This window comes from Erinaceus europaeus, chromosome 3 (genome assembly GCF_950295315.1).
Source record: "Erinaceus europaeus chromosome 3, mEriEur2.1, whole genome shotgun sequence".
NCBI classification, from domain to species: Eukaryota; Metazoa; Chordata; class Mammalia; order Eulipotyphla; family Erinaceidae; genus Erinaceus; species Erinaceus europaeus.
Window position 1 is genome coordinate 74,010,602 of NC_080164.1, and position 20,313 is coordinate 74,030,914.

The 20,313-nt window shown below is 39.8% G+C and overlaps 1 protein-coding gene across 2 annotated transcripts in view; it reads right to left on the bottom strand.

The window, feature by feature from the left end:
• Positions 1-20,313, bottom strand: part of PRKCE (protein kinase C epsilon) — a 606,660-nt gene that overhangs the window by 184,964 nt on the left and 401,383 nt on the right. For both annotated transcript variants that reach the window (XM_007523339.3, XM_060187546.1), the window contains exons 7-9: positions 13,617-13,759; positions 7,444-7,540; positions 3,240-3,439 (exon numbers count right to left, since the gene is read on the bottom strand). In XM_007523339.3, coding sequence (XP_007523401.1) covers positions 3,240-3,439; positions 7,444-7,540; positions 13,617-13,759 — 440 coding nt within the window. The remainder of the gene's footprint in view (positions 1-3,239; positions 3,440-7,443; positions 7,541-13,616; positions 13,760-20,313) is intronic.

A 20,313-nucleotide genomic window follows, 5' to 3' on the forward strand; every position in this document is an offset into this window, starting at 1 on the left:
ATTTTCACTTTTTATTCTGATGTAATAAGTGATAATGTTAACTTTTTTTCCCCCTAGAGCACTGCTCAGCTCTGGCTTATGGTGATGCTGGGGATTGAACCTGGGACCCATGATGCTTTAGACATGAAAGTCTTTTCTCATAACCATTATGCTATCTCCTCATCCCACTCAATGGAGTTTTAACTTGCAAATAAAACTTTTAAAAATATGTACTTTGTAGTTATATTTATTTTTGTGAGTTATTTATCAGTCACATACTATTTTACAAATGGTATTTCTTATAGCAGTGCAATGTATAATGTTACTTCTTCGTTACATATGGATACCCAACCTGCATTTTCTGCAAAAGGTTTTTACAAACTTATTTTTATGATTTGGGTTATTTTTTTCCAGTGAACAGTCTTTTGTCTTTATGTAGTTGAAACTCCTTATTTGCCTTATATGGTTTCTTCTAGAGCTTTAAACCTAGAAATGCAAGTCGTTCTTCAGAGAGCAATCTCCAGTTCTCTTAAAGTTTTCTTATCATTTGAATTTTTTTTCTTTCAATAATTTCTTTTAGTAATTATTTCCTTACAAATGTGGCCAGTCTTCTTCCAAAAAATAGCTAACTCCTAAGGATAGTATTTCAGTGTAAGTTGTCTAAACTGAGAAGCTGTAATTCAGAAGGTTCCTATACAAATCAGAGGCTCTTCTTTCACCTACAACATGTAGTGCAAACTCTTTAAAACTGGCTCAGACTTTGCTCATAATCTTTCTTACGAAGTGACCCAAATATCCATGAGTCCTCCAAGTTTCCAACCCGGCTATACAATATGACACCTGAAACTCTTGAGTCCACTTGTTTCCTTTGAGTCTCGATCAGAATGAAACTTGCTCATTTCCCAGGGTTATGATCAGCTAGATGGCTGGTGCTTGCTTCTTAATTAGCCAGTTTCTAGAAGAATGTTGTTTCACTTTGGCCATTTAGGTAAACTTCAATTAACTCCCATGTCACAGGATTTCCAGTGAGATGAGGTAGGTGGACTGGGCTGGAGACCAGGCCTCATACTCTAGGGTAGGGGTGGAGGATGTCCAGGTCCATAGGCATGTAAGGCCCAGAGTCATATAGTCTGGCCTGCCAAGGCATCCAGAGTTGTTTTTTGGTTTGTTTTCTTTCTTGTCTTAACACTGAGTGCTTTTTTTTTTTTTTTTTAAGATAGAGATAGAAAGACAATAAGAGATAGGAAAAGAGACCACAGAACCAAAGATAAATGTGGTGAGGGGGGTAGGCTCTAACTTGAGCTGCACACATGTCAAAACAGCACACTATTCAAGTGAGCTATTTCACCAGCCCAGGTTTCAATTTTTAAGTTGATAATTTTTTTTGGTCCTTGAATGATGTGAGAAATATCCCAGTGTTCTCGGCAGGAACAAGGTTCCCCAACCCACCCCTAAGAGCTCGGTAGCATGAGGCCCTTGAAAGAGAATGGATGACTCTGGCTCAGTTAGTTAACAGACACAAAGGCTCCTGCTTTTTTGTTTTTTAAACAAGATTTTTAAATAGGTTATTTATTTATTTATTTATTCCTTTTTGTTGACCTTGTTTTATTGTTGTAGTTATTGTTGTTATTGATGTTGTCATGGTTGGATAGGACAGAGAGAAATGGAGAGAGGAGGGGAAGACAGAGGGGAAGACAGAGGGAGAGAAAGACAGACACCCGCAGACCTGCTTCACTGCCTGTAAAGCGACTCTCCTGCAAGTGGGGAGCTGGGAGCTCAAACCGAGATCCTTAACGCTGGTCCTTGTGCTTCATGCCACGTGCGCTTAACCTGCTATGCTACCGCCCGACTCCCCAAGGCTCCTGCGTTTAAGAGACCAAGACATGGAGCCATTGAGCACTGTCAGTCAGACACATGCCCCCTTGAATTAGAGCTCTTTTCTCCCAGAATTCTTAAGAGAGATGAATTCAATCTCTCCCAGACATGTTTTTTTCTAATCTATTTTTAGTTTTTACTGGGGAATATTAATGGTTTATAGTCGACAGTAAATACAGTTGTTGGTACATGTGTAGCATTTCTCTATTTTTTGCATAACACTCTAACCCCAAGCCTAGGTCCTCCTCTGACATCATGCTCCAGAACCCCTCTCCCCCAGAGTGCTTCACTGGGCTGTAATACTCCAATCCAGTCCAGTCCAATCCAATCCAATCCAACTTCTGCTTTGTGTTTCCCTCTTTGTTCTTATGTCTCAACTTCTGTCTATCAATCAGATCATCCCATATCCATCCTTCTCTTTCTGGCTTATCTCACTTTACATGATTCCTTCAAGCTCTATTCAAGATGAGGTGAAGAAGGTGAAATTTTCATATTTAATAGCTGTGTAGTATTCCATTGTGTATATAGACCACAACTTTCTCAGCCACTCATCTGTTGTTGGACACCTGGGTTGCTTCCAGGTTTTGGCTATTACAAATTGTGCTGCTCCCAGACATGGTCTGGAAAGAACAAGGAACAGTCAGGGACTTCAGTTGAAATGTTAATTAGCTACCAGTGCTCAAAGCCTGATTACTGTCTTTCTAAAATGAACAGGAATTATTTTGCCATCTCAGCCCACCATCAACATGGTGGGTAATTACTATGAGAGTATACTGGGCCCACACCCATCACCACCATGCTGGTCTCAGTGGGAAGCAGGGCATGGAGGATGGCAACTGGTACCATGGGTAGAGCAACCCTGACACAACACATAAGCTGATTATTCAGCTTTGTTCTCTCTTCACATGCAGAGGATAAATAAAACATAGACTAAGTGCCAGAAAATCAGTTAGACATTATTTAACACATGCTAAGATTTGCTTAGAGTCTAAACTCATGGAGGTCAGAGATACATTTTCAAAGTCTTCATAAGGAATTAAAAAGGAGAATTGTAAATGATTATAAGCAGGATGGAATGCAACATTATTAATATTGACAATGGAATGCCAAGTACATGTTAAGCAGTGTAAACTATTCAGTGTTTTTGGACCCACTTTCTCATTGATTCCTATTCCCACTTGACAAGTGAGAAAAAACTAAACCTCAAAGAGAACAATTAACTACACTAAAGTCTTCTTGCTAAAAAGTAGCAGAATCCAGGCTCCCACATTCATGTTTTTCAGCCCTTTCTGTTCAACAAGGAAGGAAAATGTCTATCACTTAACAGAGGAGGCAACACCACAGGGTAGAAAAAATTAGCACTTATACCCACACATGCCACAGACCTTGCCAAAGCTGCCTTTGCCCAACACCTTGATGAAGTTGAACTCATCTAGGCCCAAGCGCTTGGCCTGGCCTTGCCGGACTTCACCATTCTCACCAGAACTTGACAGCTGGCCATCGGTGCATGACGCTGCCCTGTGCTCCTCCCCTCGGTTGTCAAATGACAAGGCCTTCCGGATGTTGTTTTCAAGTTCCTTTATTTCTAGGGTCAAGAGTGATAAGATATCACATTAGCACATACCCCATCATCTCTTTTCTGGAACTCAGTACTCAGAATTCCTCCTGATGAGCTCTGAATTCTTCTGCTTCTTCACAGCAACAAATTCAATATGGCACCTTTTTAATATGTTTCTTCATTTGTTCAACATATTTTTACTGACATCTAATGCACTGCAGAGCATTTGTATTCAAAGAGGGGGGTCTTACACCCTTCCAAATTATTCAGTTATCCTGGGACCCAGACACCTCCCCACACAAGTTCCCTTTAACTAGTAGCCTTATGCCATTATTCCTGGTGAAGTGCAATAAATCCTGCCTTCTCAGGAACCCTGCAGAGTTTCAAAGGTAACAAGTGCCCTTCAATCAAGTCTCCTTTGAGCATTAGAACAACAACTAATCAAGAACCGGCATCACAGAGATCATCGGCAATGTGATTATTTCAGCAGCTGGGATTAGAAAACCTTTACCTCTACAGGACTTTACCTGGCCTTGTTGCTGGGTTTATATTAAATAGCCATCTCACACAAGGTGAGTGATGGGCTTATCATTAACAAAAGAATGGCTTCCCTAGAGTGACATGTTGCCAGTTATCTCAAGTGGGGCAGGTTTGTTTATTCAGGGCAGTTTCACAACTATGAGACAGTCTTGTGCCCCCTACCCCAGAGTATGTGACCTGGATTACCTGAGGGTGATAACACTCAATGATTCCCTGACCTTTTCTCTTTGAGGAAGCTTTTCTGCTAGCTATTCATTCACTGAGACACACTCCCCAGAGCAGAAGTGGTCATATCCAGTATAATCCACTTTTAAAAGATGCCCATGAGTAACTGGACACACAGAACACCAACTATCAGCCCCTGGGAATCAGAATAAGGGATGAGTGCTTCTGGACATAAAGAGAACTCCAATTTTTTTTCAGGAGGATAGAGGTCCCAGAGTGCTTACTTGAAAATTCTCGAATCTGTCTGAGAGCTAGAGTTTGGCTCCTTAAATTTTCTGGCATGGTGGGAGGGGAGTGGGGCACAGATTTTGAGTCTTCAGATATCCCTCCATCAATTCAATGGTTTCCTTTCATTTGTTTTTAGTTAAGAATAATGTTTTAAGTCTCAATATAGAGCTAACAGTCTCAGTTTCCAAGACAAATTACTAAATAGATATTGGAAGACAAAACTTGTGTCCTGAAGAAAATGTCTTTTTATGGGCTTTTTAAAAGTTTTTTTCTAATATGAATATATATGGGCCCTAGGTCAGAACGATGGAGCTAACAGCTAATGGTATTTATGTACTTTCCTCATATTTGTGAGCTACTCTCTACCCTGATCCAGCTTTCTAGTCCTATTCTCAACTCTGACACCATCTTCCCAGACAATACTTTTAGTCCACCTGCATGTTGGCTGTCAGGCTCAGCTAAGAATTACGAAAGTCATGAGCTCCATAGAACATACCTAAAGTAGATTTCCTAGCTTTTTCCCACCTGAAGACCCCTAGTTTCACTTGATTTATTCCTACCTTTGGGTTCCAGTTTATTGACCAATTTGCTTTATATATTGCTGCCTTTTAGCCACCAAGTTGCAGGCACTACTGTGATGCCATTCTGACCTCCCCAGGCAGATGACCTCACCAATGTGACTGGGAACCTCACCTCTCCAGAGCCTTACCCCACCAGGAAAAGATAGAAATAGGCTGGAAATATGGATCAACCTGCCCATGTCCATGTACAGTGGAGAAGCAATTTGAGAAGTTAGACCTTCCACCTTCTGCATCCCATAAATAATACTGGCCCATACTCCCAGAGGGATGAAGAATGGGGAAGCTTCCAGTGAAGAGGATGGGACACAGAACTCTGGTGGTGGGAACTGTGTGGAACTGAACCTCTGTTATCTTACAGTCTTGTTAATCATTATTAAATCACTAATAAAAAAAAGGGGAGAGAAACAGAGAGACATCTGCAGCACTGCTTCACTACTTGTGAAGCTCCCCCCTCCTGTAGGTGGGGACAGAGGGTTTGAACCTGGGTCCTTGCACACTGTTAATGTGTGCACTCAACCAGGTGCAACCAACCCCTGAAAAATCTTAAGTTATATAAAGTTGTGTTAATTCCCTTGTAGCATTAATTACACACATGGTTCACACATACAGTTAAAAAGGGATAGGGGCACTGTCATTTCTTTCACTGTCTACAGTATAACCTATACGTGGAAAATCATGCTGTCTTTTCTCAGGTGTACTAATTAGAAGGTGGCTGAAATAAACAATTTTGCTAAGTTTTCTTTTTTTATCTTTATTTATTGGAAAGAGACAGCCAGAAATCAAGAGGGTAGGGGAAGTCAGAGAGGGAGAGAGACAGAAGTCCTACTTCACCACTCAGGAAGATTTCCCCCTGCAGGTGAGGACTAGGGGCTCAAACCTGAGTCCTTGTTCACTTTAACATGTGTGCTCAACCAGGTGTGCCACCACTCACACCCCACATAAATTTTATTGATTGACTGATTGAGACAGAGAGTAATTGAGAGGGAAGTGGAAATTGACAGGTAGGTAGGTAGGTAGGTGGATAGATGGATGGATGGATGGATGGATGGATGGATGGATGGATGGATGGACCTTCAGCACTGCTTCACTGCTTATGAAGCCTCCCCCCTTCAGGTGGGGACCAGGAGCTTGAACCCAGGTCCTTGCATATGGTAATGCATATATTGTACCAGGTATGCCACTGCCTGGCCCTCTTTTTTTATGTGTTCTTCTGTGAGAGATTAAAGAAAAAGTTGTCTTATCTATCTATCAATGATTTCATGTACTGATAACAGAGGTTTATGTATTTATTTGTACTCACATCATTGCTACATGCAACTAGAACCTGCACTGATAAAGACATGTAGAGGCCCTGAGAGGCACTGTGTCTAGGCAAGGCTGAATAGCAGGAGCCAGGCTTAGGACCACCGATCTGTCACTCTAACCAGCAGCCTCTTTACCATATGCTCCATGTCTCTCAAAAGAGGGCTTGGCACTAAAAACGGAAACATGAAAATATCTGCACTGGTCTGGGATAACATCTCCAAGTTTGAAGGCCCTAGAGGATTGCTGAATTACATATGGGCCAACTCTCTTTTGGAATGAAGCAGAATATAAAAATACAGAAACTTAGTAAGAGTAGCATGAAGAGCATCTTAGAGTAATTATTCTGAGGCCTTAGACTTGGCATACTACTCTCTACAAGCTGTTGAATTTAATCCTCAATAAGGAGAGCTAGGCCACAGCAGTGACCTCCAGAGAGGGTTCGATGGTAGGTGTTCCGAGATATGGCTTCTTACATCACGAGGGATGGCTTCACCCTGCTAGAACACATGCATTATGACATACAAGGACCTGGGTTCAAGCCCCTGGTCCCACCTGCATGGCGGGGGGTTCTTGAGCAGTGAAGTAGTGATGAAGATACATCTTTCTATCTATTAAGGCGCTCTAGTTACAGGATGATAATACTCATACTCTGTGGACACAGGCGCCCCTTTTTCCCAGTAAGACCTGGTTCTGGGCACTGGGGGTTAGATTCTTACTATGTTAGTTAGTCCCTTCTCAGCCTCAGGATCCTTGGGAACCTGCAGAGTTTAGATGCTTCTGGTTAGGGCTGGAGAAATAGCTCACTAAAGGCTCTGTTACTTTCCCCTCCTCTCTCTCACCCATTCAGCACTTAGAACTAGGGAACAAGACACAGAGAAGAAAACAAAAATAAATCACATGTCTTCCTTTCTTACCCTGGACTGAAATGGCCTGGAAGAGATTAAAGCAGGCGAGTTATTCAGAGCCTAGCTCTCAAGAAAGCTTTGTGGAGAAAAAGAACAGCTAATGAGTCGACTGGGAAAAGACATCTGAAGACCTTCCAGGGCCGCTGGCTGTTTCAGCTAACAAGGCCATTCTGGGCTGCTGAGGCCTCAGCTCTGTGGTCTTTTCAGTGCCAGTGCTCCAAGGAAGGAAGAAACCTGACGTTCTTACCTTGGTCACAAGGTGAGGTGGGTGCTGACTTGGATCGATCTTCCTCAGAGGGTGAGCTTCCAGAAGTAGGCTGTGGGGACTCTGCACCAGCAATGAGCTACAGAGAGAAGAAAGAATGGGGGTGGCATCAAGAAAGGAGGGTGCTGAGTTGCCCTGAAGTCAGAGGTACCAGATATTCCCCATGAACCTTGGGCATCCCTCGTACACAGTGGCACTTACTAAACTGATATACTGAAACCACAGATTTGAGGTTTCATTTGCCAGTTAAATGAGAGGATTTAATTCTATCCAAGTGCAACTGACCTTATTAAGCAAAGTCTACCCTACCTATACAGTAAAACCACCCTTGCCTAGCTCAGCTAGCTTCATTTAAAGTAATATGACAATCCTTGTCTTCAACACCTATCTGGCACTTATTCTTATTTAATTTGACTTATTTAGCTGAAGTATCTGTATGTGTCTATTGTTTGTGCCCAGTTGAGTGTGTGTGTGTGTGTGTGTGTCCCTGTCCTTTGAAGGTAAGACTCTACCCAGTAATTCTATATTTTATTTTATTTTATTTTATTTTATTTTATTTGCCTCCAGGGTTATCACTGGGTCTCAGTACCTGTAATAAAAATCCACTGCTCCTATGACCATTTTTTTATTTTTATAGACAGAAAGAAATTGAGAAAGGAGAAGAAGACAGAGAGGGAGAAAGATAGACACAACTTGTTTCAGTGCTTATGAAACAACCCTGTGCAGGTGGAGAGATGGGGGCCCAAACCCAGACCCTTGAGTGGGTCCTTGCTCTTCGTACTATATGCTCTTAACATGGTGTGCCACCACTATGCCCTCTACCTAACAGTTTTATAGAGCATATAGTAGTACACTAATAAATGCTCAACAAATTACTTAGAAATCCCTAGACTTTGTCCTTTCCTGCAAATCTCCATGTTGATTTCTTACTGTGGGAGCCCCCAAATGCAAAACAATAGATGATGCTTGCCAAGTATAGTTTATGTGAATTTAGGGGAGAGGGTAGGTGCTAAGTTTTCTTCTAAATGTTCAGGATGATGTCTCAATTTATTTCTAGCAAGGAACAAAACAAAAACAAAACATTCCATCTGGCAAGGGCTCTCTCTAGGGCTCACAAATGGTGTGTCTGTTCAACACTGTCATCACAGGGTGTTTGCTTAACCCGCCTCTCAGTGGGGCCCAGCATTCTTGGGTGCTGACATTCTGCTTGCAATTCCAGTGCCTTGGGTCAATAATTGAGGTCCTATTTCCAAAAGTAGGATTTACATTGCTGAGATGAGCCACCAGCACAAAATCTCACAGCAAACCAAGGAGAAGAGCCTCCCCCACTCCAATCTTGCAAAAGAGCTTTGCTAACAGAGAAGGTAGAGAAGAAAGTTAAACAGACAGAAACAATTCAATTATTCCCATTTAAGGGAAAGACTCTTCTGAGAGGCACCAAGGAAAAGGCATATGCAGATTCTGAAATTAGAAGGGAAAGAGCCCTTCAGGAGGTATTTTAGAGCAGAACAAGCCAATGACCCACAAAAAAGGGCAGGAACAGCTATTCTCATATCTGACATGATAGACTTTAAAATAAATAAAATTTAAAAAGAAAGGGATGGACACTACTTAATGCTCAGTGGATCAGTCAATCAAGAGGAATTAACAATTATTAACAGCTATGCACCCAATGAGAATCTATCTAAATATATCAAACATCTACTGAAAGAGCTACAGCAATATATTAACAGTAACACAGTCATAGTAGGGAACTTCAGCACCCCACTCCCTCAAATTGACAGATCATCCAGGCAGAAAGCGAATAAAGACATGAGGGAGCTAAATGAGGAGAGAGATAAACTAGAACTACTGGACATTTTCAGAGTTATTCACCCCAAGAAACTGGAATACACATTTTACTCAAGTCCACATGGGTCATTCTCAAGGATAGACCATATGTTAGGCCACAAAGAAAGCATCAGCAAATTCAAGAGCATTGAAATCATCTTCTCAGATCACAGTGGAATTAAACTAACACTTAACAATCAACAAAAGATTAGTAATAGCCCCAAAATGTGGAAGCTCAACAGTATAGTACTTAACAACTACTGCATCAGAGAGGAAATAAAGGAAGAAATCAAAATGTTTCGAGAGTTCAATGAAAATGAAGACACAAGCTATCAAAATATTTGGGACTTAGCTTAGGCAGTACTGAGAGAGAATTTCATAGCCATACAAGAACACATTAGGAAATATGAAAAAGCACAAATAAACAGCCTGATTGTTCATCTTAAAGACCTAGAAGAAAAAGAACAAAGGAACCCTAAAGCAACCAGAAGGACAGAAATTACCAAAGTTAGGACAGAAATCAATAACACTAAAAATAAGAAAACCATACAAAAGATCAATGAAAGTAAATGTTGGTTCTTTGAAAGAATGAACAAAATCAACAAACCTTTAGCCAGATTCACAAAACAAAAAAGGGAGAAGACCCAAATAAATCAGATAAAAGAAAGAAGAGCTATCACAACAGATACCGCAGAAATTCAACATGCCACCAAGCTAGAGAACCTGGAAGAAATGGACGATTTCCTAGATACGTATGAACTTCCAAAATTAAGGAAAGAGGAACTAGATAACATGAAGAGGTCCATACGACTAATGAAATTGAAAGTTATCAAAAACTTCTCAAAAATAAAAGTCCTGGACCAGATGGTTTTACAAATGAATTGTACAAAACCTTCAGAGAAGAACTAATACCTTTACTTTAAAAAGTCTTCCAGAAGATTGAAGACACTGGGATACTCCCTTCCAGCTTCTATGAAGCCAGCATCACTTTGATACCAAAAGCAGACAGGGACACAACCAAAATAGAAAACTACAGACCAATACTTCTGATGAACATAGATGCTAAAATATTGAACAAAAATTCTAGCCAACCGGATACAGCAGTATATTAAAAAGATGGTTCATCATGATCAAGTGGGGTTTACCCCAGGCATGCAAGGTCGGTTTAATATACGTAAATCAATCAACGTGATCCACCACATCAACAAAAAGCAAGACCAAAAACCACATGGTCATATCAGTAGATGCAGAGAAAGCCACTGACAAAATAAAACATCCCTTTATGATCAAAACACTACAAAAATGAGAACAGATGGAAAATTCCTGAAGATAGTGGAGTCTATATATAGCAAACCTACAGGCCGTAGCATACTCAATGGTGAAAAACTGGAAGCATTTCCCCTCAGATCAGGTACTAGACATGGCTGCCCACTATCACCATTACTATTCAACATAGTGTTGGAAGTTCTTGCCATAGCAATCAGGCAGGAGCAAGGAATTAAAGGGATACAGATTGGAAGAGAAGAAGTCAAACTCTCCCTATTTGCAGATGACATGATAGTATACATAGAAAAACCTAAGGAATCCAGCAAGAAGCTTTTGGAAATAATCAGGCAAGTAAGTTATCAGGCTACAAAATTAACATAGAAAAATCAGTGGCATTCCTCTATGCAAACACTAAGTTAGAAGCTGAAATCCAGAAATCAATTCCTTTTACTATAGCAACAAAAACAATAAAATATCTAGGAATAAACCTAACCAAAGAAGTGAAAGACTAGTATACTGAAAATTATGAGTCACTACTCAAGGAAATTGAAAAAGACACCCAGAAGTGGAAATATATTTCATGCTCATGGCTTGGAAGAATTAGCATCATCAAAATGAATATAGTACCCAGAGCTATGTACAAATTGAATGCTATCTCCATCAAGATCCCAAACACATTTTTTAGGAGAATAGAACAAATGTTACAAATGTTTATCTGGAACCAGAAAAGACCTAGACTTGCCAAAACAATCTTGAGAAGAAAGAACAGAACTGGAGGCATCACACTCCCAGATCTCCAATTGTATTATAGGGCTGTTGTAATCAAAACTGTCTGGTACTGGGACATAAATAGACACACTGACCATTGGAATAGAATTGAGAGCCCAGAAGTAAGCCCCTATGCCTATGGACATCTAACCTTTGACAAAGGTGCCCAGACTATTCAACGGGGAAAGATGAGTCTCTTCAACAAATGGTATTGGAAAAAATGGGTTGAAACATGCAGAAGAATGAAACTGAACCACTATATTTCACCAAATACAAAAGTAAATTCCAAACGGATCAAGGACTTGGATGTTAGACCACAAACTATCAGATACTTGGAGGAAAATACTGGCAGAACTCTTTTTCACATACATTTTAAAGACATCTTCAACGAAACGAATCCAATCACAAAGAAGACTAAGGCAAGTATAAACCTATGGGACTACATAAAACTAAAAAGCTTCTGCACAGCTAAAGAAACCACTACCCAAACCAACAGACCCCTCACAGAATCAGAGAAGATCTTTACATGCCATACATCAGACAAGAGGCTAATAATCAGAATATATAAAGAGCTTGCTAAACTCAACAACAAGAAAACAAATGACCCCATCCAAAAGGAGGGGGAGGACATGGACAGAATATTCACCACAGAAGAGATCCAAAAGGCTGAGAAACACATGAAAAAAATGCACCGTCTTAGATTGTCAGAGAAATGCAAATAAAGACAACAATGAGATACCATTTCACTCCTGTGAGAATGTCATACATCAGAAAAGGTAACAGCAGCAAATGCTGGAGAGGGTGTGGGGTCAAAGGAACCCTCCTGCACTGCTGGTAGGAATGTAAATTGGTCCAACCTCTGTGGAGAACAGTCTGGAGAACTCTCAGAAGGCTAGAAATGGACCTACCCAGTGACCCTGCAATTCCTCTACTGGGGATATATCCTAAGAAACCCAACATATCCATCCAAAAAGATCTGTGCACACATAAGTTCTTAGCAGCACAATTTGTAATAGCCAAAACCTGGAAGCAACCCAGGTGTCCAACAACAGATGAGTGACTGAGCAAGTTGTGGTATATATACACAATGGAATACTACTCAGCTATAAAAAATGGTGACTTCACCATTTTTAGCCGATCTTGGATGGACCTTGAAAAATTCATGTTAAGTGAAATAAGTCAGAAAAAGAAGGATGAATATGAGATGATCTCACTCTCAGGCAGAAGAGAAAACACAAGTAGAACAAGTAGAAGATCAGAAGAGAAAACACAAGTAGAACCTGAACTGGGATTGGCATATTGCACCAAAGTAAAAGACTCTGGGGTGTGTTGGGGAGGGGGGGGAATACAGGTCCAAGAAGGATTTCAGAGGACCTAATTGGGGTTGTATTTTTATATGTAAAACTGAGAAATATTATGCATGTACAAACTACTGAATTTACTGTCAAACGTAAAACATTAATTCCCCAATAAAGAAATTTAAAAAAAATTTAAAAAAAAAAAAGAATAGAGAAGCTTCCAGTAAACGGAAAGGGACATGGAACTCTAGTGGTGGGAACTCTAGTGTGTGGAATTATACCTCTGTTATTTTACAATCTTGTTAATCATTGTTATCACTAATAAAATTAAAATAAATAAAAATATATTTTAAATAAAAAATGCTCTGGATGCCATTAACTTCATTTGCATCTCTGGTGCCTGACTTGCTAAAATAATATTTTAGCCAATGGCTCTCTTCCCACTGACATTCAGAATGTCCAATAGACAGAAAGGGTTTAATGTCTCCCAAGTAAGGCCCAGATATTTCTTGTCATGAGGCATTAACAATATTCCTCGGACAGCTGTGCTACCACTATCACAAGTCTTCCTGGCTTACTCCCTATAAAAGAATGTGGTTCCAGCTCTTTTTCCATTAATCATCATTACACTGATACATGAGAGCAAAGTTCAAGCACTGGCATTGATTTCATGCCAGTTTTGGAGGCAGATAAGTCTATTTCCTTGTCTGCAGTTCTCATACCTTCTTTAGAGAGTATTTCAAAGTTTCTGTTCTGAGAAACTGACACTTGAAACTTGTTTTGTTTTACTCCCCACTTCTGGAATTGAAGGAGACTTTACTGTTACCTGCCTGCTTTCTCTTCTTGTTTTATATTTCTTTCAGCACCCACTTTGAGTCAGTTTCTCAGTCTGGCACTCCTGTAACCCCACTTCAGGGCACTCTCAGGAAGCCAGCCCAGGAGACTTGGCCCACCCACCAAGAGCTGCAGAAGTGTCACCAAACAGCCACTTACCTTTTTCCTCCTCTGGCCGCTGTTGGTGATTTTGTCTGGAGTGACACCAAGGTCAGCCAGCACCTTGGCAATTCCTCTGGCATCCACCCCACAGTTGGGAGCCACATTGGTCTCACAGCGCCGGTGGACGTTCATCTTGCAGACTGTAGGAAGACATAGAGAACAGATTTCCAGATCTCCATGGCCTAAAATTATATATATTTCCTGATTATAAAAGTAATGAATGTTCAGGTGATATAATTTAGAAAAGGTAGACACAAAGAGAAAAATAAGTCACCCACCACTATCACATCATACAGAACTAAAATCACCCATTAAACCGCTGTGCAGAAATAAAGTGTTACCAGCTACTTACAGTCTGTTATTTCATATAGTATAATATGGATAAGTAGCAAGTATCAAACTGAAAGTTCCTTTCAGCGAGTAGAACACTGATGGCAGAAGAACTTTGCTGTTTCCTCTACAAATCATTTATTTGGATTCTGAATCCAGATGTACCACACTAATCCAGCCCACTCTACTAAAATGTGAAACATGGCTAAGAGAGAAATGCCCACAGAGAAGCCAGTCAAGACATTCATCTGAAAATGAGCAGACTGAATGAGGTGTCCTTCAAGGCCCCTTTCAGATAAAAAAGAAAATCCAGTTTCAAAGAAGCAGAGATCGTGCCTACATGTCTTTGGGAGTTCGAAAATAGTATCAGTCATAAATTCACACATATAAAAAGGGACTATCAGAGGAAGATTAAATAATAGTAGCACTGAAACTTTTGCATATGTTTTTAATTCTTTTTTTAAGTGGTACCAGAGAATGAACTCAGGTATTCATGAATGCATGATATCACTGAGCTACCGCCTGATTCAGTATTGATTCTCTCTCTTTCTTTCTCTCTCTAGGAATGAGAGAGAGAGAATCCGAGAGAGAGAGAGAGGGAGAGAGAGAGAGAGAGAGACCAAAGTACCACTCTACCACCTACATAGCTCCCCTGGTGCTGTTCTTAGTGCACCCTTGTGTCAATAGCTGTACTGTAAACCATTAATTCTCTCCAATAAAATGATTTTAAAAAATTTAAAAAAGGATAGAAATTATGCAATGCCTGCTCTTAGTGGAATTAAATTAGGAATCAATGACAGAAAAGTAGCTGGAAATTTCCAGAATATTTGGAAATTAAATAACATACTACTGAACAACACAAGTCCAAAATAAAAAATCAAAATACTTTGAACTTACTGAAAATGAAAACATAGCTATCATAACTGGCAGGATGCAGCAAAACTATCTTTTTAAGCCACAACCTGTCAAAACTTACACAGAAAATTGTGTTAATAGCATTAAAAGATCTTTATCTGTTAAAGTCATAGAACCAATCATTAATAACCTTCTTAAACAAGATATAGTTGGCCCAGGAAGGTTCACTGATGAAGCCTACAAATAAATCCTTCCACTGTATATAATATCTTCCAGAAGTCAGCAGAAGGAACATTTTTCAACTTGTTGATTGAAGTCATCATTACCATAACACAAAAAAAAAATGATAAAGATACTACAAAATTTCCTTTTACAACAGCAACTATTTCCCAAGAGTAGAGACATAAAATTCCCCAGTCAAATATTTGCAAGTTGAACCTAATATTACATTAGGAAAAAGAATTAAACACCATAATGAAGTGGGCTTTATCTCAAATATGTAAGGGCAAGTCAGCATTTCAAAGTCAATTAGTGTGATACATCATATCAATGACCTAAAGATGAAACATCATACAATCCTATCAATAGATGTGGAAGAAACATTTGATAAAATCCAACACCCACATCTGTCAGCAGCTAAGATGAGGAGCCTTCTCAGCCTGATAAGGAACACTGAGGTACAATGTATGTCTTGCCTGCACAAATGCTGTGTTGTCCCTAGTTCTGCATAAAATGACAGAGTGGTACTCTGCTTGTTCTCTTTCTCTCAAGAAAAAAAGAAGGGAGAAAATACATCTACAAAAAGCTACTACTGTCACACTTAATGTGTGAATCTAGCTTGGTCACTTAAATGAGGAAGAAGGCAAGGGTATTCTCTCATGTTCCTTTTTAGTAATGTACTAGAAATCCTAAATAATTCATGAAGACAAGGAAAAGAGATAAATGACACACTGATTGGAAAAGAAGAAAAATACCATTCTTGGTTCACAGATGAGATGATTATCTGACCTCAAGACTTACTATAAAGTTATAGCAATCAAGACAATGTGTACTGACAACAACCAACAAATAGACCAATGGAGCAGAACAGAGACCCCACAAAAGGCCTTCATAAATAAATAACTGATCTCTGACAAAGGAGCAAAGATAATACAATGGAGCAATGATAGTCTTTTCAGCAAGTGGTACTGAAACATCAGAACAACCATATGCAAACACACACACACACACATTTCATAGCCTTCACCAAAACTAACTAAAAATTGACCATCATCTAACTATAACAAATAAAACTAATTCCTGGAAGATACCATAGTTAAAGACCTAGATAACCTTGGGGGTGATGATAATTATTTAAAAGTAGCACCAAATCATGATTGCTTTAGGAAATAGTTAATGGACTTAGCTTCATTAAAATAGAATACTTCTACCTCACAAAGTAGTAGAAAATCTTTTAAGAGATTAAGAGATCTGATAAAGGACTGTTATCCAAAAACATGAAAACAATCCTTAAAAGTGAATGCTAAGAAAAGTGAACAGCCTGAGCTACTCAGACAGTCATCTGGACAGTGTGCCTGCTTTGTCAAGGGCACATCCATATTTGCTTCAGTGTTAGGGTCTCTCCCCCCCCCCTCTCTCTCTCCTACCCTCTTCTGTGTTTTTTGGAGGGGTGTCTATTTTCCTATTTGAAAAAGTTGGCCTGGAGTGGTTAAGTCCCAGTGATGACCTCCCCCCACCCAAAGAAAGAATGGAATAAGAACAACAACAACAGAAAGAAAGATAGATAGATAGAAAGAAAGAGAGAGAGAAAGAAAGAAAAAAAGAGAAAGAAAGAGAGAAAGGCCTGAATAGAAATCTTGCCAAAGAGATACAGATTGGCATATCAGAGAAGTCAGCACTAGGCAACATTAAGGAACTGCAGTTTAAAACAATGAGCTATCACTGCACACCTGTTAGAATAGTTAAAACTCTTAGTACTGGGAGTCAGGCAGTAGTGCAGCAGGTTAAGCGAAGCACAAGGACCAGCGTAAGGATCCCGGTTCAAGCCCCCGGCACCCCACCTGCAGGGGAGTTGCTTCACAGGAAGTAAAGCAGGTCTGCAGGTGTCTATCTTTCTCTCCTCCTTTCTGTCTTCCCCTCCTCTCTCCATTTCTCACTGTCCAACAACGACAACATCTATAACTATCTAACAACGACAACATCAATAACTATAACAACAATAAAAGGGCAACAAAAGGGAAAATAAATAGATAAATATAAAAAATCTAAAAAGGAAAAAAACTCTTAGTACTACATCTTTTTTCAGTTTTGTATCATATGATTGTAGTGCAAATATCTAGAACATAATAGAAACCTAGTGAGAATGGCTTATTGAATAAATGAATGGGCAAATGTTAAAAAAGAAAAAAAGAATAGCTAAAACTCAAAACACTGACACCACCAATCCTGGTGAGCACCAGGAATTCTCATTCATTTCTTATGGTACCAGGACTCTGGAAGACAGCTTGATTCCCCCCCACACCCCAAAATTAAAACATGCTCTTACCATATGATCCAACAGTTATATTTCTGGATTTGCCCAAGAAGTTGAAAATTCATGTCCTCACAAAAACTGCATGTTCATTCATGACTATTAAAACTTGAAGTAGCCAACTTAGTAACATACACACTTAAAGTTCTTTTTTTTTTTTTTTTCAATTTCAGTATTGCTTCATTAAGGAAATATTGATTTACATTGATTTTGTTGTCACAGGGTATATCTTCCACATTTCCATTATCAGTACATTTCACCCTCAAACCACGATATCATTTAACCATAGTATTCTGTCTTTTAAATTTTAGTAACTAATTTATTAGTAGGGCTGAATAACATTCCATTAATAGTATGTACCAATTTATTCATCTTAGCTAAATCTTAACTTGTTTCTAACTCTACACATTGTGTGATTCCAACTATATACGTTCTGGGAAAGCAAAACCCTGGGGAGAGTAAAAGGGTCAGTGGTTGCCAGAAGTTCAAGGACGAAGGAGGAACAAACAGGCAGAACACAGAGGATTTTTAGACAAGTGAAACTATTTGTAAGATACTGAAATGATAGCTTTGGGACAGTAACATTTTCCCCGACTCATGAAATGTCTTACACGAAGAGTGAACCCACTTGGAGGAGATGTGGATAATGGAGGAGGAGATGCATGTGTGAGGGTAGGGGGTATATAGGAATCTCTGTACCTTCCTCTCAGTTTTATTGTGAACCTAAAACTGCTATAAATGTGGATAGTTGTAGAGAAGATAGTTAGCCCATATCTAAAACTTTAGGGGAACAGTGGTGGATTGCAGTGGGGAGAGTGGAGATTCAGAACTCTGGTGGTGGGGAATGGTGTGGATTTAAACCCCCATGGACATGTAATTCTGTAATATATATGGTAAAGTCTCTTAAGCAAACAAAACATTTCTGGAATGAAACCAGGCAAGACTCTGTCAGTAAGCCTGAAGAGATTCCCAAAACGCACTTGATGCCTGCAGAGCCAGAAGGAAAGGGACTTGGGGAGGAGCACTGATGTGTGTGGGGGTGGGGGGTGATCTTGTGGGGTGGTCTCTCTCAGACAATCACCTACCAGCAGAGCCCCACCATGGTCTGTCTGGTCATTGTGCTAACTCAACCCATGAAGGATACTACTCTGAATTTCCATCCCACTGCCTTTAGCAATAGTTACTCTTTGACACGCCTTTGATATGACTCATGAAAGTTTTCTCCTGTTCTTTCACAAGGTGACAAAGGAGAATTAAGCAACCAAGTTCAGTGTCTTAGCAAAGGCAGTATGTCTACATAATTTAGCCACTGGCGCCCTCTGGTGTTGAAATGAGGAACCGAACCGGCTTGTCCTAACAAAACGATTAGCTTGAATTGACAGGTTAGTAAAATAACAATGGTCTTTAAGAACTTCATTTTTTAATTTTTAAAACCTCAGTGATGAGATTATACAGGCTCCTGTGCTAAATATTAACATATATATATATGTCAAATCAATGGGGAAACAGTTAATTGTTATATACTTTTTTCAAGTTTGGGAGCTACTCTCTGCCCTAATTTAGCTTTCTAGTCCTGTTCTCAATTCTGACACCATCTCTCCAGTACTTTTTGTCCAGCTACATGTTAGCTATAGGGCTTAGGCAAAAATTACTAAAGTCCTCAAATAGACTTCCTAGTTTCTTCCCACACGAAGACCTCTAATATCATCTGCTCTATTCCTACCTTTGGGTTTCTGTTTAGTAAACATTTTGTCCTGCTTTATATCTCACAGACTTTCAGCCACCAAGTTGCAGACACTACTATAATTCCATCCTGATTTCCCTGGGCTGATGGTCTCACCAATGTGTCCTGAAGTTTCACCTCTCCAGAGCCCTAACCCTACTAGGGAAAGATAGAAACAGGCAGGGGGAGGAGGTGGTGGTGGTATGGATCAACCTGCCAATACCCATGTCCAGCAGAAGCAATTACAGAAGTCAGGCCTTCCATCTTCTGCATCCCCCAAAAGAATATTGGTCCATAGTCCCAGAGGGATAAAGAATAGGGAAGCTTCCAATGGAGGGGATGGGACATGGAACTTTGGTGGTGGGAACTATATGTAATTGTAACCTTTTTATATTACAACCTTATAAATCATTATTAAATCACTAATAATTTTTTTTTAAAAAAAACCTCTGTTGTTGCCTGGGGAGCACTATAATTTTTCTTTAATATGTAAAGAAAATTTTAAAAGCAAAATCAATTTCAGTGCCAGGAAGTGGCGCACCTGGTTAAGTGCACACATAACCGTATGCAAGGTCTTAGGTTCAAGTCCCTGATCCCCACTTGCAGGGGAAAGTTTCATGAGTGATGAAGCAGAGCTTCAGGTGTCTTTCTATCCATTTCTGTCTCTATCCAATAATAAATAAATAAAAATATTTTTTAAAACCAAGATCATTTTGGGGAGTAGGATGGTAGCGCAGCAGTTTAAGCACACGTGGTGCCAAGCGCAAGGACCAGTGTAAAGATCCTGGTTCAAGCCCTCAACTCCTCACCTGCAGGGGAGCTGATTCACAGGTGGTGAAGCAGGTCTGCAGGTCTTTCTCTCCCCCTCTCTCTATTTCTTTCTGTCCTAACAACGATGACATCAACAGCAACAGCAATAATAACTACAACAACAACAATAAAAAATAACCAGGACAACAAAAGGGAAAATAAATAAATATAAAAATTAAAATTAAAAAATGAAGATCATTTGCAACAGCGTGCCACTTCACATGGACAATGAGTATAGCGCCTTTGAAATCACTTTGAAATGTTTGGAACAAGAGGTCAAAGCTGACTGAGGAAGGGGAGCCTGAACTCATTTTAGCAGCCAGCACAGGAGACTCTTAAGGCTGGAGTGACACTGGGAGTCTGTAGACAAGTAAAAGGAAGTGAGTGTATCAACTGGAAGCAACAAAAACCTGAGTCTCGTTGACCTCAAGGTGGGCTGACCAAAC